Raw genomic sequence first — 22711 nt, 5'->3', positions numbered from 1 at the left:
CTGGGTCAATTACTACCACCCTTACCATCCCTTAACCTGTCATGTCAGCCCGCTCCCCTCCAGGTCTCAGGATAAAGTCCTCTCCTTATGGTAATAACCAGCTCTTGTATCTAAGGCTCCTTCTCCATAATCTTTTAAATTGTAAAAGTAATGGTTATCTTACACTGGATTCCCATGATGACTGCACAATGGTATAAGTTTACCAAAACTCACAGAACTGTGTACTTTTCAAATGGTGACTTTAATGGTACATAAATTATATTCAGTAAAGCTACTAAAATAATTAACATAACAGAAAGGTTAGAAAAAAGGAAAAAGTCAATCAAAATAATTAATTCAATACCACTGGTATCATAATCCTTTCTGAGTTCTTTTTCAAGTAACTTGTAAAGAAATTTTAAAACTGTATAAACTCTTTGTAAAAAAGTTGGAAAAAGAAGAAACAGAAATAAAAACACCCCAAAATACCACCCCCAAAGATAACTAGTACTGCTGTTGGTATATGTCATTATAACTTTTTTCCTAACTATACACAATGTCTTTTTCCCTATCATGTCATGCTACCAATCTCCTTATAACTAACTTTTTCTTTGCAATAGTGATGGACAGTCTGTTCCCATGATCCCAGTTTCCAGGTATCCATACCTTAAGGAATCCCTTCTCCTTGGGTGTGAGCAGGATCTATGACTTGCTAGCCAAGAGAACATGTCAAGGGTGGGGAGCTGTCACTTCCATGATTACGTTACGGAAGAAAGTAACTGATCTTTTACTAGGAGACTTTCCCTTCCTGGCTCTGAAGTAGCAGGCAGTCATTTGGGGATGGCCCACATGACAAGGAGTCAGGAGTAGTCTTTGGCCAATAACCAGCTAAACATTCAGGCCCTCAGTCGGACAGCCCACAGAAATCTGAATGCTGCCAACAATCACCTGAGTTTAAAAGGAGGTCCATCCCAGGGGCGCCTGGGTGGCGCAGTCGGTTACGCGTCCGACTTCAGCCAGGTCATGATCTCGCGGTCCGTGAGTTCGAGCCCCGCGTCAGGCTCTGGGCTGATGGCTCAGAGCCTGGAGCCTGTTTCCGATTCTGTGTCTCCCTCTCTCTCTGCCCCTCCCCCGTTCATGCTCTGCCTCTCTCTGTCCCAAAAATAAATAAACGTTGAAAAAAAAAAAATTAAAAAAAAAAAAAAAAAAAAAAAAAAAAAAAAAAAAAAAAAAGGAGGTCCATCCCAAATCGAGCCTCAGATGAGACTACAGACCCAGCTGACAAATAATTGCAGTCTTATAATAACCTGAAGCAGAAGACCCAGCTAAGCCATGCTCTGACCTACTGAAACTGTAAGATAATGTCTGTTGTTTTAAACAGCCAAGTTTATGGTAATATTGTTATGTACAAAAATAGTAAATAATGTAGCAATTTTATAGAATGCATTTTCAAACCAATAGGCATTATTCTACAAAATATTTTTTAATGTGTGCATGGTATTTCACAGAATTGGTGTTGCACATTATACTTAACTAATCTGCTCATGTTGGACACTTAAGTTACTCCCAGTTTCTCATTATTTTATTTTTTTTGTTTTGTTTTGTTGTAGTTTCTCATTATTTTAAATAACACTACAATGAATATCCTTGTACAAATACATTTGCCTCATTACTGATTTTTGTTTCTCAAACTAAATACTAGGAAATATGCTTATTTTTGTCCACCTGTGCTCTTAACTGCATCCCCTTTCATCTCCTCCAGGCCCCTTGTGTACTTCCACCCCTTTCCCTCTTTCTCTTTGACTCCTTCTTCTCAAACTATAAACATTCCCAAGTCTCTTTCACTCTGAAAAATAAAAATCCTCCCTTGGCACTGTATTTCTCTTCAGTTACTACCTTTTTTTCTTCCCTTCTCATCCAAAATTCTTTAAAAAACCCACCTACATTGTCACTTCCCATTCATTCCTTAACATCTGATAATAGTCTGCACACTCATATTGCTCCGCTGAAACTATTCTGGCAATACTACCGATGGTTTCCTAATTACTGGAAGGTTCTATCCCTATCTTATTGGACCGCTGACACATTTGACCCTCCTTATTGAAATTCTTTTTTCTCTCTTCTGTTTCTTCTCTCTCTCCAATCATCTCTTCTCAGCATTGTTTATGGGCCTATCTTCCTGAGTCTATCACTAAAATTTTACTCTTCTATAAAATTTCATCTTCAGTCCTCTTCTCTTTATTTTCTACCTGTTCTTTCAGGGGGTAGTGTTAACTACCACATGTTTGCTGATAATGTAGACTCTTAGTCTCTAGCCCTCATTATTTCTAAGTTGTGGAAGGATATATCCAACTTTTTATAGGATTTATAGGATCTACTTATACCAGAAGTACTCCAAACCTAATCTGTCTACCCTCCGCCCCCAGAAAAACCTTACTCTTCTGGTTGATATTTTGCATTAGTTGCCTAGTCAACCTACTGTTAAAAACCTAACAGTAATCATTGACTCTTCTATCACCAAATTTTGTCAATTTTACCTCCTAAATCTCCAAACCATCTCTTTCTTCTATCTTCTCAGCCTCATCATATTCTCTAGTATTGCCTTCCACAAATGGATCTCCCAAGATACCATCTGAATTGTCCATCTAGTTGCTTATGTTAAAAAAAAGTTTCGGGGCGCCTGGGTGGCGCAGTCGGTTGGGCGTCCGACTTCAGCCAGGTCACGATCTCGCGGTCCGTGAGTTCGAGCCCCGCGTCAGGCTCTGGGCTGATGGCTCAGAACCTGGAGCCTGTTTCCGATTCTGTGTCTCCCTCTCTCTCTGCCCCTCCCCCGTTCATGCTCTGTCTCTCTCTGTCCCAAAAATAAATAAACGTTGAAAAAAAAAAAATTTAAAAAAAAAAAAAAAAAGTTTCTTTAAGATACACATGAGATAATATATCTAGAATTTGCTTTAGAAATTGTGTGAACAGGGGAGGAGGTGAAAGTATAGATGAAACAAGACTGGCCATGAGTTGATAATTGTTGATGTTAGATGATAGGTAAATAGGAAGGGATTCATTACACTCTTCTACTTTTAAGTTGTTAAAAACAACAACTAATCCATTTAAAATACCAATCCTTTAATGTCCAACAGAGACACACACACACATTCCTAAAAAGATAAAGTCTATGCTCCTGAGGATGAAAATCAAGGCCTTCTTTGAGAAATATTAAATCACATCTTGTACTTTAACAAGTACATCTGTAGTTTCCACCAAACCACTGTGTCATGCCTTCATACATTTGCATATACTGTTCTTTCTGCCTGGAACACTCTGCCTGGAACATCCTGCTAATTGCTTACTCATTCTTGGTTAGGCATAACTTCTTTCAAAGAGCTTTCTCTTAACCCTGTCACCAACAGCAAAGTTAAGATGCCTCAACTCTGTGTTCCTGCAGTACCCTGTGCATATTTCTATTATAGCACTTATCTAACGGTACTGAAATTATTTGTTTCCTAGAGCTAGATCAGATTTTATTCAACTATGGGTCTCCATGTTCACTGAGTGAAGGAATAAATGAATTAATAGGAGCACCAGGTAGAAATAGATGGGGGAAAAAGAAATCATGCAAGGTAGTTTTATGTTTATTACAGACAATTTCATCTTTATAACTATGCAGTGAATTAGATATTATGATCTTCCTTTTACAGATAACAAAAATTGTGACTCAGAGATATTAAAGGGTCAAACTAAATGATTTCACATAATAACATATGCTTTCCAATAACCTGGTATGTTATCTATTTCTAAATAAGATAACATAATAACCCCTACTCCTTAGGAATAGTTAACATCATTGTCTCAATAGAGAAAGAATGTACACAACAAATAGGTTTAAAAAGATAGCTCTTCAAAGAGCTAATGTTATCTGTGAGTTTTCTACCTTAGAGATTATACTTTAGTGATAAAAAGAGGAAAGACCAGCCATATCCTCTCAACTATACCAATGGTCTTTATCTACAACTCTCAGATGGAGGACCATCTGAGTAGAGAGAATATGCAGAAGAGCTCACAGAACAAAACCCACTTGGATCCCTCTGGAGGAGGGTAAAAAAGAATCTTAACCCTAAGATTCTCTAAAATTCAATGTAGCTTTGCTCATAAGGGAAATAGCATTTTCTTTTAATCTTTCCACTTACACATGCCAATCTACTTATGCAGAGTACCCAATACTTGACACTGGAAGGGCATACACCTAGAAACCCCAATCAACACTGGTTAAATTTCTACTTATTTTTACTTAGAACGTAGGAATTGATGCTAAGGTTAAATATAGTACAATCACTTATATATGCCTATTATTGACACTTTTTAAAAAAGAAATCTTAGGGTTTGGGAATCCCCCTAAGTTAACATTCTCCTACTACAGACTTTGCTATTCAATGCTTTATGCTCAAGGGTGATGCTTTCTCATGCTAATCACTCACCTGCATTGGCTTTCAGGTCTTCAGGTGTGACCATAACAACAAATCGGATTGCACGTTCATTTCGAAACATCTCATAAGACCATCGGCGGATGGACCGCATGCATTTCACTGCTGCGATGCCATTGTTGGCAATAAGAACCTGGGAGAGTGGTGGGATGGGAATTGGAGAGGGAAGTAGAAGAGGCAGGCAATGACGGACAAAAAGAAATGAGACCATTTGTGTAGACCTATCTTACTCCGAAGAGCCAGACTTTCAATTAAGAATTTGTGTTGCTAGTCTAGGCAGTTAGGAACCAGCTCCCACATGATCAAAGGATATTTTAAAATGTTAGCCCAGCAAATACTTTAATATATGCCAGCTAAAGCTTACTGCTTTTTTACTTCATTTATTGAAGGGGAAAATCACAATTTTCAAACCTTGTGAATTTGTGAATTATTCTACTATACCTGTTACTAGGGAACAGAAGACAAACTTCAGCGGGGTGATGAATTATTAAGGAATGAAGGAAGACTAAACAGTGTAGTGTTCTTCACTATTCTCTGTTGTAGTAAAACAAGGCACAGAGGCCTGCACATGTGTAAGAACCCTGGTACCAACCACTACCTCTCTCCAAAATGCTAAACCGCAAATGCCTTAGAAGTGTAGAGACTACCTTACAAAGAATGGTCACAAGAAGAAAAGTAGAAGAATCAATGATCCTGAGACTTCTCTGTAAACAAACCTTTCACCTCCTGACCTATCTTGCAACCACGGCCCCAGGGTAACACAGGCTAAAATATAAACTATCTTTATTGGAAGACTAACAGAAGGACACCACTGGAGCAAAACTTTTAGGAGTGGGAATACAGGTTCCCACCCTTTAATCTTTCAATCACCGCAAGCTATTTCAACCAAGTCATCCTCTCAGTTCTGACATGGTTTAGACAAAAGGGGCATAGAATTGCTCACAACACTTCAAAATACTTGTAATGTCTAAGTATTTCATATGGCATATTCCCTCTAAACATCTCAAATACCCAGGAAAAGCCATCAGTTCACAGTATATCAAACTGTTTAAGCCTTCACTCCCTTTGCTCTCAATCCAATGTGACATAGTATCTCCTTACCACCACCCCACCAGCCAATCAATTTACCATACCTTCTCAGATTCCTGAAGCCCAACCTCATAAAACCACAGGTTTTGTTAAAGAGAACTTTCTGGGGACACCTGGGTCACTCAGTCAGCAAAGAGTCCAACTTTGACTCAGGTCATGATCTTGTGGTTCGTGGGTTCAAGCCCTGCATTGGGCTCTGTGCTGACAGCTCAGAGCCTGGAGCCTGTTTGGGATTCTGTGTTTCCCTCTCTCTCTGCCCCTCCCCCACTTGTGCGCACGTGCATGCACACGCGCGCTCTCTCTGTCTCTCAAAAATAAACATTAAAAAATTTTAAAAATAAAAAGAACTTTCTGACCACTTCATCTTTTAATTAGCTACGCCTAAATTACCTCAGTGGTAAATACACAGGAAATAGTGAAATTAACAGGATGCTACGGAGGCAGAGAGGTTAATTCTGCAGAAAAAGGCAGTTAGTCTCTAAAAACTACATGTTGGTTTTGAGCAAATCCAGACATGTCTAGTCATTAAATCTCATGCGCTTTGAAAAAAAGTAATTCAGCAAGTTATAACTTACCTTCTCAATCACTTTATTCCCCCCAAAACGCGTAACAAATTCTGCTGGTGAAGCTACAGTGAAATCTCGCTGTGAGTCTATTTTCTTTCGGTCTCGACCTTGCTTTACTAGATGCAAGCCAGACATGCTGGACCTATAAAAACAAAGAAAGCATGAAAGTCTTTAGATGGGATTTCTTCACACCATCTATCTCCCCTAGGGGTCTGCTTTTCACTACCATACTTATAACAGCACTTCCAACTGCACCCTTGTGATGACTGTATGCTGACAGGTCACACACTTTTTGAATAGAAGACAGGAAGGGGGAAAAAAGATATATGCTTGTGGAAATTTAAGAAAAAAATATAAGTGTTCTTGAATAATAAAAGATAATATTAAGGTTTACCAACAAATCCCATCACAAAGCGACAGGCAAAAGCACAGACTGAAATGAGACAGTAGAGATAACAGACTCAGAGAGACTGGGAAAGCTAAGAAAACAGCCAGGCTGTCATTAGATCATGATTCTGGAATACAGATGACCTTCACCTCTGTATCTCTAGCCTCCATTTTTCTTATGAAATGTACACTTTTAACTGCCGATGAAGTGTTTCACTTGTGTATTCCACAGGCATTTCAAAATCAACTCCAAAACCAAATACTTTACAAGGCAGCATAATAATATATCATATTTCATAAAATTTAAGACACTCCTCCTTTAAAAAAAAAAACTTAGGGGGCGCCTGGGTGTCTCAGTCAGTTAAGCGGCCGACTTTGGTTCAGGTCATGATCTCGCGGTCTGTGAGCTCGAGCTGTGCTGACAGCTCAGAGCCTGGAGTCTGTTTCAGATTCTGTGTCTCCCTCTCTCTGACCCTCCCCCGTTCATGCTCTGTCTCTCTCTGTCTCAAAAATAAATAAACGTTAAAAAAATTAAAAAAAAAAAAACTTAGAAAAATATCTGAAATTGATGTGTATCTTACAACTGATGGTGTGCTTTATTTAATTGGCAGTATTTTTTTCTCAGTGGTATATACAATAATGGTGCCTCTAACAATCAATGGTGTTTTAAGAATAGATGAAATATGTTACTGGAAAAGTACAGGGCTGGGTTTAAATCCAGATCTGTCCACTTAATATTTCCAATGATCTTAAGTAAATAATTTAACCTTGCTCAACTTCCTTTTTCTCTTTGCAAAATACACATAGTATAGACTGTTCTGGTTATTTACCTACTGTCTCTCAACTCCAAGCTCACCCTTTTATGTTCTGCCCTGTGACGATAAAGCTAAGACTCTGCAAACCTAATCGGTTCTGCCAATGGGAAGGCAGAATGGTAAGAATAGGGATTTTATTTTTGTTTTCCAGCTTTTATCATCATTGCTCCACAGTAACAGAGAGTTAATCCCAGCCTCTACCATCTTTCAATATTCCTAGTGGGAGCCTCGTTGCATCTCTCAGTAGTACCAGTAGCAGCAAGTTGTGGCTCCTTGGCAGAATACCAGCCTTGCCACGTTCACTCACCCTCTGGGCTGTGCTGCCTGAGCCTACCAATCACGTACCTGTCAGGTTAGCTACTCACCTGTCCTGAGCACCAGCTACTCAAAGCTTATTCTCAGAGGTGCAAGCATCAGCCCTGATTGGCCCTCCATCAAGCTGCTAGGTTCTGGTAACCCTACCTCTTCCTTTTTTTCTCCCAGCCCTAGGGGTGGTAGCTGCTTCCTGCAAGTATTAATTTTGGAGCTACTGTAGAAAATACCCAAGTTACCAGTTCTCACTACTGAATGCCCACTGGTTTATAATACCTAATGCAGTTACTCTTTCCCTTACTGGACCTTGACTGATAGGCCTTCTTTGAAAAGGTGTTTTGGGGGTTAAATGAGATAATGGCTATAACTAAGCACTTACACACACTGTTTAACGGACAGCTCTTTTCTTATTCCCACCTTTCTTTCCTTTATCCTGTACTCTAACATCGATGCTGCAGTAATTTCTTTTCAAAATAAAAGGGTATGATTAAAATCTTCCCACAAAGAAAATACCAGGTCCAGACAGTTTTAAAAAACAAGTTCTCAGGGTGCCTGGGTGGCTCAGTCAGTTAAGCGTCTGACTCTTGATTTTAGCTCATAGTAAAATGATCTGATAGTCGTGAGACTGAGCCCCACTTTGGGCTCCGCACTGGGTATGGAGCCTGTTTGGGATTCTCCCTTGCCCTCTTTCTCTGCCCTTCTCCCCTTCATGCTCCTGTGCTCTCTCTCAAAATAAATAAATAAGTAAACATTAAAAAAAAAAATACTAAGTGCTCAGCAGTGGAAAGAAAAGAATTGTTAAAAAGTAAAAACAAATAAAAAATAAAAGAGAAGTGCTCTCAAACAACTTTTAAGGGCAGTAGTCTATCAAACTTTCAAACAGTGAGAAAAGAAGTAAAATTCCTCAGCTAGAGTAACACTGATACTCAAACCAGACAAATAAGTCACATTAAGGGAAAAGTCCAGGTCCACTGTATTCATGACTACAAATGCAAAATCCCTGAATAAAATATTCTAAATAGTAGGGTATTGGTGCAAGGATGGGTAAAATATTACAAAAAAGTTACTCCATAACCAAGTTGAGTTTGTCCCAGGTATGCAAGGATGGTTTAATTTTAGAAAATCCATAAATGTAAAACTCTGTGTTAGATTTCCTAGCAAGTGCAATAAAATGAAAAAATAAAATAAAATAAATTAGAGGCATTAGGATTGCTAGGGAGGAAATTAAACTGTCATTATTTGTGAGTGATATAATCATTCACATAGAAAACACAAAAGATTCTGCATATTATTAGAAATAACAGGAGACCTCAGTCAAGTATTCAGAACTCCAAAAATATTATATAAAGATTATGCACAGATTATAATTTTAAGAACATATCATAAAGTTAAAATAACTAAAATATATACATTTGGGGGAGATACATATAGATACAATAAACAGGAAGATAAAAGAATGTTATGAATATATGATTAAGGAAAATGATTATCTGGGTGGGGGAAGGCAGGGAGAAGTACTAAGGAGGAGAGACCACATAGTTAGATGCAGGTGATGGTCAAGGACCTACCTTTGTTTTAGATGGTGGGTTTTCAAATTCTTTTTATATTATTTTTTTAAATAATGCAATAACTAACCAAATAAATAAATAATATTAGCCCATAAATGGACCAATGAGTGTGCTATGAAAGATTATGTTATATAATTCTATACATCTAAAGTTGAACACACACTCCTCAGAGATCAGCTGTCAGCTATTCAAGGAGGGAGCGAAAAGATAGGTAAATTATAACTTAGAATCAACAAGGAGCTACCTGAGTATAAGACAAGAAAGGAAGCAAAGTCTTCACTGATAAAGAGGAGAAGGGATTGGTCATAAGATTTTATCAATGGTTTAGTGAGTTCTGAGAATCATTTATAATCAAAGAGGGGAGAAAAACAAAACTGTGTCTTACTTTTAACAATGGGATCCTTCATATAGCCATATTCTGAAGTGAGGCACCATGCTGAAAACAAGGGGATCAAGTATAAAGATGGAATAGATCTCAAAACCTTTACCTCTCATCTATCTTTTCTCAGGAAGCTATCAGAGAATGCTGTCTTCCAAAAGGATGGAGTAAACCAAGAAAAAGGAAAAGAAGGGAAGCAAGAAACAGATGAACCAATACAAAAGAGAAAGGAATTCCCTAGATATGACTGTTCAAATTGGAGGACAGATTGCTCCAGGAGAGATGCCTCTGTGAAAACAGTGGACAGGTCATCTGTTATATTTACCCACAGAGAAACAAAATTCTGTGTGTGTGTGTGTGTTTGGACAATATATATATATGTGTGTGTTCTGTTTAAATATGTGTATATATATGATTGTTTTATATGTATATATAAACAGTAAAGTAATGCTATATAAAAATACTTTTATATACATAAAAATCATTTTTTTAATTAAAAAAAATTTTTTCAGGTTTATTTATTATTGAGAGACAGAGAGAGACAGAGTGTGAGCAGGGGAGGGGCAGAGAAAGAGGCAGACACAAAATCTGAAGCAGGCTCCAGGCTCTGAGTTGTCAGCACAGAGCCCGATGCAGGGCACGAACTCACAAACCGCGAGATCATGACCTGAGTGGAAGTCAGACGCTTAACCAACCAAGCCACCCAGGCACCCCTCATTTTTTTTAATTTGAGAGAGAGAGAGAGAGAGAGAGAGAGAGAGAGAGAGCAAGGGAAGGGCGGAGGGAAAGAGACAGAATCCCCAGCAGACTCCACACTTAATGCAGAGCCTGAAGGGGGCTCAATCCCATGACCCTGGGATCATTACCTGAGACAATATCAAGAGTTGGACACTTAACCAACCAATTAAAAAACATTCTTAAGGGGCGCCTGGGTGGCTCAGTCGGTTAAGCGTCCGACTTCGGCTCAGGTCACGATGGCTCAGAGCCTGGAGCCTGCTTCCTATTCTGTGTCTGCCTCTCTCTCTGCCCCTCCCCCGTTCATGCTCTGTCTCTCTCTGTCTCAAAAATAAATAAACCTTAAAAAAAAAATTCTTAATTATACATATACATATATGTGTGTGTATATATATTTCTATAAATAGATAAAATAGCTCAAAGGCTTTTTATTTACCTGACACTCAGTGGAAGTTTTGCTTGATTTTCCCCCAAAAGGGTCAAATGAAAAGGGAAGAGGTCAAATGAAAAGGAAAAGGAAAGGATAACTATTCTATTGGCAAATTTTGTCAACTTGGTGTTTATTGCTAATTTTCTGTTTCCGCCAAGGTCAAGTTTAATTTTCAGCTAGTATTTTTCAGAATAAGAATTCTAGATTGCAAAAACAAGCAAAAAAAAAAAAGATAATGGAGGAGCCTTTAATGACTGCTATCAAGCCCATCATTCAGGTCTTTCATGTTAATCCTCTGGTGGAGAAGTACAGACCTGCAAGAGGCCTGAAGAAGGCCAAGGAGGCCTGACTCATTTCCTCTTCAGCCCCAAGTTCTACAAATAGGAAGAAGAAAGATCCTTTGGTAACAGAGCTTGGCACCCTCAACAACAGTCTGACTGCCCCCTGTCATATTCCAGGACAATGATGGCAGGCACCTTTCCCAGACCCAGAGACACATTTTTAAAAAGTTTTCTCAAAACTTTTTGGAAGGTACCATAGGATGTTCATACTATGCAGAATTGATATTTCCGTTTGCAACAAGTGAAGAGACTTCACTCCTGAAAAACCAGCCAAAGCCAGTGAGCAAATATGGCACAGACTGAGTGAGATCCCTTAGTGAAAGAGTAGCACAGCAAGGTCTGTGCAGGGGTGGTTATTTTCAATATGACTACAATAGCATACATGTGCCTGGGTATCTTTGATTCAAATTCTGAATGTAAAAGAAAGGCTTAGAACAGGAGCAAATATGAGAGATTTTACTCATTTCTTTTAAACAAAAATGTTTCTGGGGCTCCTGGGTGGCTCAGTCAGTTGAGCGTCCAATTTTGGCTCAGGTCATGATCTCACAGTTCATGAGTCTAAGCCCCGCATTGGGCTCACTGCTATCAGTGCAGAGCCTGCTTTGGATCCTCAGTCCCCTTCTCTCTGCCCCTCCCCTGCTTGCACTGTGTCTCAAAAATAAAACATTAAAAAAATAATAAAATTTAAAAATAAAATTAAAAGTTGGCACAAAAAAAGACACTCAGATCAATGGAACAGAAAAGAGAACCCAGAAATGGACCCACAAACGTATCGCCAATAAATCTTTGAAAAAGCAGGAAAGAATATCCAATGGAATAAAGACAGTCTTTTCAGCAAGCGGTGCTGGGAAAACTGGACAGCGACATGCAGAAAAATGAACCTGAACCACTTTCTTATACCATACACAAAAATAAACTCAAAATGGATGAAAGACCTAAACGTAAGACAAGAAGCCATCAAAATCCTTGAGGAGAAAGCAAGCAAAAACTTTGACCTCGGCCGCAGCAACTTCTTACTCAACACATCTCTGGAGGCAAGGGAAACCAAAGCCAAAAAAGCTTCTGCACAGCAAAGGAAAACAATTGGCAAAACTAAAAGGGAACTGATGGAATGGGAGAAGATATTTGTAAACAGCGTATCAGATAAAGGGTTAGTACCCAAAATCTAGAGAACTTATCAAACTCAACACCCAAAAAACAAATAATCCAGTGAAGAAATGGGCAAAAGACATGAATAGACACTTCTCCAAAGAAGACATCCAGATGGCCAACCGGCACATGAAAAAATGCTCAACGTCACTCATCATCAGGGAAATAAAAATCAAAACCACATGAGATACCACCTCACACCTGTCAGAATGGCTAACATTAAAAACTCAGGCCAACAACAGATGTTGGCAAGGATGCGGAGAAAGATCTTTTGCACTGTTGGTGGGAATGCAAACTGGTACAGCCACTCTGGAAAACAGTATGGAGGTTCTTCAAAAAATTAAAAATAGAACTACCCTATGACCCAGCAATTGCACTACTAGGTATTTATCCAAGGGAGACAGATTTGTTGTTTCGAAGGGGCACATGCACCCCAATGTTTATAGCAACGCTATCAACAATAGCCAAAGTATGGAAAGAGCCCAAATGTCCCTTGATGGAAGAATGGATAAAGAAGATGTGGTACATATATACAATGGAGTATTACTCGGCAATCAAAAAGAATGAAATCTTGTCATTTGCGATTACGTGGATGGAACTAGAGGGTATTATCCTAAGTGAAATTAATCAGTCAGAGAAAGACAAACATCATATGACTTCACTCATGAGGACGTTAAGATACAAAAAAGATGAACATAAGGAAAGGGAAGCAAAAAATAATATAAAAACAGGGAAGGGGACAAAACATAAGAGACTCTTAAATATAGAGAACAGAGGGTTGCTGGAGGGGTTGTGTGAGAGGGGATGGGCTAAATGGGTAAGGGGCATTAAGGAATCTAAGGAATCCTGAAATCATTGTTGCACCATATGCTAACTAACTTGGATGTAAATTTAAAAATAAATAAATTATTAATTAAAAAAATAATAATGAAATAAAATAAAAAATTTTCTTATAGATACAAAAAAATCACCAAACCAAATTTCCCGCAAGTTCCAGGGTTTAGCCGTCAAAGTCTTACTGTTTTTTAAAGGTATATATAGCCCAAATATGGCACCTAAAAACTTACCTTTGAAGCATGTAATATCTCATCTCCTTAATTTCCTCTGTAGAACCCTGCATATCAAGATGGCAAAGGAATGGAAGCTTTTTCTTCAGGTTTCGGTCTTGTAAACACAAGCTGCAGTCCGTCCTCCTGTTGCAGGTGCTTAAAACCCAGGAGGACAAGAGATACTATGCCTTCTGCCTACTTCTTGGCCCTGCTTCAGTCAGACTAGAGTATTCCTGATGGCCTCAAACTACAGTCTTTTTGTCTACTTTGTCCCCAATTTCCACATTTCCCCACCTTTCCTCCTTTTTGTATTTTCTCCCTAAACTTGGTTTACACACAGAATTGGTTGATTTCCCAAGGGGACTAAGAGGAGAGGGGGAGAAACAGAAAAGCCTGTATAACTAGAAAACAGATCTTAGCTCTGCATGAGCAGCAGCAAACATGTTTCAACAACGGTCACTTTCTTCTGACAGTCACCAGAGAAAAAGCTCCACAAGACTCTCCTGGCTGCCAGGAGCACATGACAGGGAGGGTCCGGGGCAAAAAGAAGACAAGTCTACAAGGACAACTGAGCCAAGAGAATAATGAGGTCGTGAAATCCAGAGGGAGGAGGACAGCACAGCCTAAGTAGGGTAATTTCTGAGATCCAATCAAACAAATAATACTGATTATCAGACTGCAAGAAGGGAAAAAGCAGGTCAGGCGGTAAAGAAAGCAAGCAGAAAGGACAAGACATATCACTACTGAGGAACTTTGAATAAAGTGTGAGCCACAATTTTAATTTTTAGGCCAAACTAGTGATACATCCATGCAAAAACCTTTTTTAAATAAAGCAACAAAATCTAAGATTTTATTCACCCAAACTTGAAAGTAAGAATGGAGCTAGGACAAATGGAATATAGAGAAGATGTGGATAAATTCTTGAAAGGAAAAGGGGCCCAGACAAATATTTTACACACAGAGGTCTGACCCAGATTAAGCAGGGAAGAGAAAAACCCTGCTTAGAAAGGCTACTGGAACACATATATTGCTATAAAAGCAAATCGGCCAGAGATAGATCTCTTAAAAAAAATAGTTTGAATGTTATATAGTAACAAAGTCCTACTTTAGCTTTTAATAAAACAGATGCTAACGCTATTGCTCCCTTGTAATGGGAGAGACTCCAGTAGCTAAAATCTGCAAAATCAGAATTTCCTATGATAAGTCATCAGGAAAAGTATAATTCACCAGAGTCATGTGGTAACTTCATTCATGTACCACAAAAAAATTCTTTCCCACCAAAATGCTGGATAGAAATAGTTAATGATCTGTCGCTAACTATGCTGAGAACCTATTGATCTTCCAGAAAACTCTCCAAAACAAATACACAAATAACCTGGAGCAGAAATAGAAGATAAATGGGGCATTTGGGTGGCTCAGTCGATTAAGCGTCCGACTTCGGTTCAGGTCATGATCTCACAGTTTGTGAGTTCAAGCCCCGTTTTGGGCTCTGTGCTGACAGCTCAGAGCCTGGAGCCTGCTTCAGATTCTGTGTCTCCCTCTCTCTCTGCCCCTCCACCACTCAAACTCTGTCTCTCTCTCTCCTTCAAAAATAAATAAATATTAAAAAAAAAAACTAAAAAAAAGAAAAGAAAAGAAACAGAAGATAAATGATCAAATAGAAAACAAATGATTAAGGCAAACAAATTCTGATCTTCAGGCCATTCAGATGACCCAACCTGAAAAGACTTAACCAGGCCACTCAACATGACCACCAGCCATAACAGAAAACGTACATCCTTGTTGTTTTCTGGTCTAGGCCGTTTCACATCATTCCTTACGTGCTATGCCAATGTCCAATAAAGTTTAGTCGTTTACTTTTTCCTTTGAAGACCCAAGCTGATGCAAAGGAGCCCTCCTATTTTTATGACTCTTCAGAATAACAGGTCTCAAAAATAGAGCACTGAGGTCTTTATTCAGAATAATTACAATGACCACAGATGTAGAAGCAGCTCGGTTTTACACATATCTAAGTGTCTCCAGATGTAGGCAGGTCCCGAAAGAGAATCATTCTCTGCCTTTGTTATATAAGGTCAACATTCAAAAACAAATAAAGCCTTGGGTATAGAATAAAACAGGCTATTTTTCATTCAATTGTATCAAAAAATATACTAAAAAGGTACATTCAGTAATCAAGTCTGTGCTTCTTTCATCAAAGGATCTTTCTTTCTAAAACAGCCAAACACTAAACACAGCACACCCAGATCCAAAAACAAAGCTTGAGTTTCTAATCTTTTATGGATGCTGCTCACAATCCTTCTGTAATATTAGAACATAAGAAATAAAAAAGCCACATTCATTCCTCCAAATTCAAAGCATCCCCACTTTAATCTACCATGAATAAGAGAGTGTCCAAAGTAGACACATACCTGGCACAAAATCCAACTAGAAGCCCACAATGATCCCAGCATTGTAACATGCCCAGCACCCAGGATGACGTAGCAGTTTATCCAGCAGACAGTGATGCATGAGCTGGCTTGATTGCAATGCAGTCTCAGTCCTACTGCAGCACACACTGCGAGAGACTGTTTTACACTGGGGCTTTTCCAGGCAGAGAAATCTTGGATCAAGGATAGATCTCTTGAAAATCAACTGACCATATATATATATAAAGGTTTAGTTGTGGGCTCTAAATTCTGCTTTTCTGATCTATATGCCTATCTTTGCAGCAATGCTATAGGGCCTTGAAAATTATGGTTTTATAATAAGTTTTGAAATCAGGTAGTTACAAGTCTTCCAACTTTGCTCTCCTTTTTGAAAATTGTTTCGTCTATTCTAGGTCCTTTGGGTTCTCATGTAAATTTTAGATCAGCTCATCAAACTCTAAAAAGAAAGGAAAATAAAAAGCCTGCTGGGATTCTGATCAGGATTATGAGTTTACAGATCAATTTAGGGAAAATTGCCATCTTGACAATACTGATTCCTCTTAATCTCTGAACATGGACTCTCTCTCCATTTATCTACATCTTTGGTTTTTCTTAGCAACATTTTATAATTTTTAATATTCAAATCTTACACTGGTTTTGTTAAATTTATTCCTAAATATTTTGCTCTTTTTGATACCACTGTGAATGGAATTAATTTAATTTTGTTTTTTGCTTGTTCATTGCTACTAGTATATACAAATACAATTGATTTTTGTATATGGATCATATAGCTTGTGACCTTGCTAAACTTGCTTTGAAATGTTTTAACTTTATTGAGATATAATTCACATCCCACATATTTCAGCTATTTAAAGTATATAATTCAATGGTTTTTACTATATTCACATAGTTATGAACCGTCATCACAATCAATTTTAGGACATTTTCATTACCCCAAAAGAAACCCCACAGCCAGTAGCAGTCACTCCTTATTTCCTCCAAAACCCTCCCCAGTTCTAATCTACTTTCTGTCCTTATAGATTCTGGTTATTTCACATAAATGGAATGACAGGATATGTGGTCTTCTGTGACTGGCTTCTTTCACTTAGTATAATGCTTTCAGTGTTGTAGCATGTATTAGTACTTAATTTCTTTTTATGGACAATTAATTCTCCATTGGATGGATATACCACATTTTATTCTTCCATTCATCAGTTGATAGATATTGAATTGTTTCCACTTCGTGCCCATTGTGAATAATGTTGCTGTGAACATAAACGCACAAATTTTTATATGGAGGTGGGCTTTCATTTCTCATAGGTATGTAACTAGGAGTGGAATTGCAGGATCATATGGTAAATACTTCATTTTATAAGAAATTTTCAGGGACACCTGTTTGGCTTGGTCAGTAGAACATTTGACTCTTGAACTTGGGGTTGTAAGTTCAAGACCCATGTTAGGTGCAGATATTACTTAAAAAAATAAAACCTTAAAAAAAATAAAGAGAAATTTCCAAATTATTTTCCAGAGTGGTTGCATCATTTTACATTCCCACCAACTGTGTACAAGTGATCCCATTTTTCCATACTCTTGTTAACATTTGGTGTTGTTAACTAGTTTTTATTTTAGGCACTCTGATAGGTGTATAGTAATATCTCACCGTTGTTTTAATCTGCACATTCCTAATAGCTAATTATGTTAAACATCTTTTCATGTCCTTTTCTGCCATCTGTATATCCTTTTTATGATATTATTTCTTTGTAATTTCTCTCTCCTTATTGAGAATTTTATTTATTGATTTGCTGTTGTCATACTTTAAAAAAATTATTTAAACATGTTTTCCTTTGGTTCTTTGAACACATTTATGATAGTTGTTTTGAAGATTTTGTCTGCTAAATCCAGCATCTAAGAACACCTGGAGACAGTTTCTATTGACTTTTTTTCCTAAATATGGGTCACACTTTCATATTTCTTTTCATGTCTCATGATTTTGTTGAAGACTCAACATATTAAGTAATTTATTGTAGCAAGTCTAGATTCTGATTTCTTTTACCTATGAAGGTTGTTGTTGTTACTACTACTCCTTCCCTATGGCCCTTCCTTCCTTGGCTTAATAACTTGCCTCGGCTAAATCTGTGAAATCTGTCCACCCCTAAGTGTGCAGCCACTGATGTCTGAGCTCATTTTCTTTCTATTGCTTGTTTTTATGTTGAAACCTGCCTTCTAAGTGCTTACCTCTGTATCTGCATAGCTTATATGTCTCTCAATGATTAGGCAATGATTATGTTTAAAGCCACTAAAGGCTTCTGGATTCTGTTCATGTGTCTGTGTGTGGGAAGGATAGCACATTTAAAGTTCAGGACATTTTCAAGTCTGCTCTGGCTTTTACTTCTTATTGGGACTTATCATGTCTACTCTATGCATACAAGCAACCTCAGCTAACAATATGCTTGTTCCAACTACAAACACACCTCAGTCTATTAGAGCCAATGGCCCACCCGATACATCAAATGCCAAGAGAACCATTTCCACTGACAACACCAATGGCCATGGGCATCATCCACCACTCAAAAATGAGTAAGCTTCCTTCAATCTCAGCATCAAAACTGGCAGTCTCATGGCCTACCCACACTGGCAAAATCTCCACACCACCCAAGCCTCGGGAAGGGAGCAAGAAGAGTCTTAGGCAAGAACACCATAGACTCCTACTGTTCTTACTGAATTTCAGCAGTTTTTCAAACAACTCTTTCTCAGATTGTTGTATGTATTTTGGTTGATTTCAAGGGTACTGAAATGGTTTTGCCAAGCCTTACAGTTGCTTTTTGGGTTAAAGATTTATTGATCCTTACTCAGCTATAGCTGGAAGCCCTGTTTTATTTACTTTTTGAGATATAACTTCATACAATAACATGCAAAAATCTTAAGTATACACTCAATTAATTTCACATATGTATATACCTGCATAGCCAACCACCCCATTAAGATACAGAACATTTCCAGAGTCTCAGAGGGCTTCCTTAATGGCTCTGGTCATGATCCCAGGGTCATGGGATCAAGCCCTGCATTGGGCTCAGTGCTGAGCATGGAGCCTGCCTAAGAGTCTCTCTCTGCCCCTCTCCCCAACTTGCGTGCTCTCTCTCTAAAATAAAAAAAAAATAAAAATTAATTTTAAAAAATTCATCATTTCGACATAGCAGTAGTTTGTTCATTTTCATTGCTGTGTAGTATTCCATTGGGTGACTATCCCATAATTTATCTAATCTATTATTGATGGACATTTGAGTTGTTTATGAATCTTCACCAGATTTGTCCTTATACTTGGTTTTTGGTGACAAATGCACTCATTTCTTTCGGTTAAATACCCAGGAGTGGACTTGCGTATTGATACAGTATGTGTATGTTTAATTTAAAAGATACTACACGAGGGGTGCCTGTGTGGCTCAGTTGGGTTATGTGCCCAACTTCAGCTCAGGTCATTATCTCACGGCTTATGAGTTTGAGCCCTGCATGGGGCTCTGTGCTGACAGCTGAGAGCCTGGAGCCTGGTTCGGATTCTGTGTTTCCCTCTCTCTGCTCCTCCTCTGCTCATTCTCTCTCTCTCTCTCTCTCAAAAATAAAAGTAAAATTAAAAAATAAGAAATTGTACAACTCAACACCAAAAAAACCCCAAACAATCTGATTAAAAAATGGGCAAAGGATATGAAATAGACATTTTTCCAAAGAAGACCTACAGATGGCCAACAGATATGAAAAGAAGTTCAACATCACTAATCATCAGGGAAATGCAAATCAAAACCACACTGAGATTATCACCTCACATCTGTCAGAATGGCTTTTATTAAAAAGACAAAAATAACAAGTGTTGACAAGGATGCAGAGAAAAGGGAACCCTTGTGCGCTGTTGGTAGGAATGGAAAATGGAAAAACAGTGTGGAGCTTCCTCAAAAAATTAGTAATAGGGGCGCCTGGGTGGCGCAGTCGGTTAAGCGTCCGACTTCAGCCAGGTCATGATCTCGCGGTCTGTGAGTTCGAGCCCCGCGTCAGGCTCTGGGCTGATGGCTCAGAGCCTGGAGCCTGTTTCTGATGCTGTGTCTCCCTCTCTCTCTGCCCCTCCCCCATTCATGCTCTGTTTCTCTCTGTCCCAAAAATAAATAAACGTTGAAAAAAAAAAAATTAGTAATAGAACTACCATACAACTCAGCAATTCCACCTCTGGGTATTTCTCCAAAGGAAACAAAACACTAATATATTTATTTATATTTTTAAAATATATGCACCCTTATGTTCATTGCAGAGTTATTTACAATGAAATAAGGAAACAACTAAGTATCCATCAATAGATGGATGGGTAAAGAAAATGTGGTATACACAGGCAATGGAGTATTACTCAGCCATAAAAAAGAATGAAATCTTGGCATTTGCAATGACATGGGTGAACTAACCTAGCAGGTATTATGGTAAGTGAAATAAGTCAGACAGAGAAAGACTAATACCTTATGATTTCACTTATATGTGGAATCTAAGAAACAAAACAAACAAAACAGAAACAAACACATAAATTAAATGCAGAAAAATACTGGTGGTGGCCAGAGGGGAGAGTGGGGGGAAGAGGGTGAAATAAGTGCCAAGGATTAAGAGGTACGAACTTCCAGTTACAAAAATATATAGGTCACAGGGATGTAGTCAATAATCTATATTGACTACAGCAGAGGGAATAGAATCAATAATCTGTAATTCCTTTGTATAGTGACAGAAAGTAACTAGACTTATTGTCATGATCATTTCATAATGTATATGAATACTGAATCACTATGTTGCATATGTGAAACTAATGTAATACTGTATGTCAACTATACTACCCTTAAAAAGAAGACGTAGAAATATCTTTTTCTTATTGATTTATAAGATGCTGGTAGCAAGGTATTTTCTTCCTGTTTTACTAACTGACAGAACAAGTGGGGGGGGGGGTGGAGTCAAAGATACTGAAGAACACCACAATTAAAAAACTTAACTGACAAATATAGAATCCTACAACCAACAACTGCAAAATATACATCCTTCAAAAGTGTTATAAAATCTTATCAAAACTGAACATATGCTAGGGGCACCTGGCTGGCTCAGTCTAGAGCATGTGACTCTTGATCCCGGGGTTGTGAGTTCAAGCCCCACGTTGGGCACAGAGCTTACTTAAAAATATATACATATGCATATACATACAAAAAACAGATTTATTTTTTAAAAATTTAACCATATGCTAGGCTATAAAGTATCAACAAACTTCCAAGATTTGAAATCACAGAGTATATCCTCTGAATACAATGGATTAAACTAAAAATCAATGGCAAAGATACTAAAATATATTCAAGTGATTTTAATACATATCCAAGTGTCTTGAAATTAATGAATCCACTTCTAAATAACTTAAGCGTCAAAAAAAAGACACAATAAAGGTAGGTGAAATGGGTGAAGGTGGTCAAAAGGTACAAACTTCCAGGGGTGCCTGGGTGGCTCAGTCGGTTGAGCGTCTGACTTCAGCTCAGGTCACGATCTCATGGTCTGTGAGTTCGAGCCCCGCATCGGGCTCTGTGCTGACGGCTCGGAGCCTGGAGCCTGATTCGGATTCTGTGTCCCTCTCTTGCTCTGTTCCTCCCCCGCTCATGCTCTGTCTCTGTCTCTCTCTCTCTCTCAAGAATAAATAAAACACTAAAATATATATTTATATATATTTTAATAAAAAAGGTACAAACTTCCAGTTATAAAATAAGTAAGTCCTAGGTATGTGATACACAATATGGTGACTATAGTTAACAATATTGTATTGTGCATTTGAAAGTTGCTAAGAGAGTAGATCTTAAGTTTTCATCACAAGAAGAAAGAAAAAAATTGTTAAGTATGCATAGTGATGGATGTTAACTAAACTTATTTTGGTAATTATTTTGTTATACGCACATATATAAATTTTACATGTATATGTATGTATTTATATGTATAAATATACAAATATAAAATCACTATGCTGTATACCTAAAATACAATGTTATATGTGAATTATATCTCAACTAAAAAATTAAAAAATTAAATCACAATGAAAAGAAAAACATATCTTAAACTGAATAACAATAAAAATATATCACATCAAAACTTGGGGATACAAGATGAACTAACAAATGGATACCGAGATACAGAAATGGATAGATAACTAATAAAGCAAGTATAGGAAAATGTTCATAGTAGAATCTAGGTGATGAGTAAAATCTAGGCGTTCTCATAAAATCTCTCAACTGTGCTGTAGGCTTAAAATTTTTCATAATAAAATGTTGAAAAAAACCTTGAAATACAGGCAAAGATGGGCTTGGGGAAATTTGTAGTTATTGGTACACAGCTTAGAAAAGAAATAATAATCTATCTCAAAAGGTCAGAAAAAAACATATTAAGCCTAAAGAAAGTATAAAGAAAAGGGGCACCTGGATGACTCAATCAGTTAAGCAACCAACTCTTGTTTCAGCCCACATCATGACTCTGTGGTTTGTGAGATCGAGGCCACAGAGCCCCACATCAGGCTTCACGCTGACAGTGTGGAGTCTGCTTGGGATTCTCTTTCTCCCTCTCTCTCTGCCCCTCCCATGCTCATGCTCACTCTCTCCCAAAATAAGTAAACTCAAAAAGTATAAAGAAGAGAACAAAGATGACAGCAGATATCAATAAAAGAGAAAACAAATGTACAATAAAAAAAATCAACAAAGACAAAAAGTTGGTTCTTTGAAAAGTCCAATTAAATTACTACTTCTATTTTTTAAATCAATTTATTTCAGAGAGAGAGAGAGGGAGAATGCACGCATGTATGTACATGAGTGGGGGAGAGGCAGAGAGGGAGGGAGAGAGAGAATCCCAAGGAAGTTCCTTGCTCTGCACTGAGCCCAACATGAGGCTGGATTTCACAGAGAGCAAAATCATGACCTGAGCCAAAATCAAGAGTTAGAGGCTTGACCGACTGAAACCACCCAAGTGCCCCAAAATTAGTAACTTCTATAA

The 22711-nt window shown here is 38.0% G+C and overlaps 1 protein-coding gene across 20 annotated transcripts in view; it reads right to left on the bottom strand.

The window, feature by feature from the left end:
• ACACA (acetyl-CoA carboxylase alpha) overlaps positions 1-22711 on the bottom strand; it is a 282866-nt gene that overhangs the window by 189735 nt on the left and 70420 nt on the right. For 16 of the 20 annotated variants that reach the window (XM_043583806.1, XM_043583805.1, XM_043583808.1 and 13 more), the window contains 2 exons: positions 6119-6251; positions 4449-4587 (listed from right to left, as the gene is read on the bottom strand). In XM_043583806.1, the coding sequence (XP_043439741.1) occupies positions 4449-4587; positions 6119-6251 (272 nt within the window). Of the gene's footprint in view, positions 1-4448; positions 4588-6118; positions 6252-13292; positions 14145-15682; positions 15798-22711 lie in introns of those variants that run through there. The other 4 variants (XM_043583822.1, XM_043583821.1, XM_043583824.1 and 1 more) reach the window with 4 other exon arrangements.

This window comes from Prionailurus bengalensis, chromosome E1 (assembly GCF_016509475.1).
Source record: "Prionailurus bengalensis isolate Pbe53 chromosome E1, Fcat_Pben_1.1_paternal_pri, whole genome shotgun sequence".
Lineage (NCBI taxonomy): Eukaryota > Metazoa > Chordata > Mammalia > Carnivora > Felidae > Prionailurus > Prionailurus bengalensis.
This window is presented reverse-complemented; position numbering and strand designations above follow the sequence as displayed.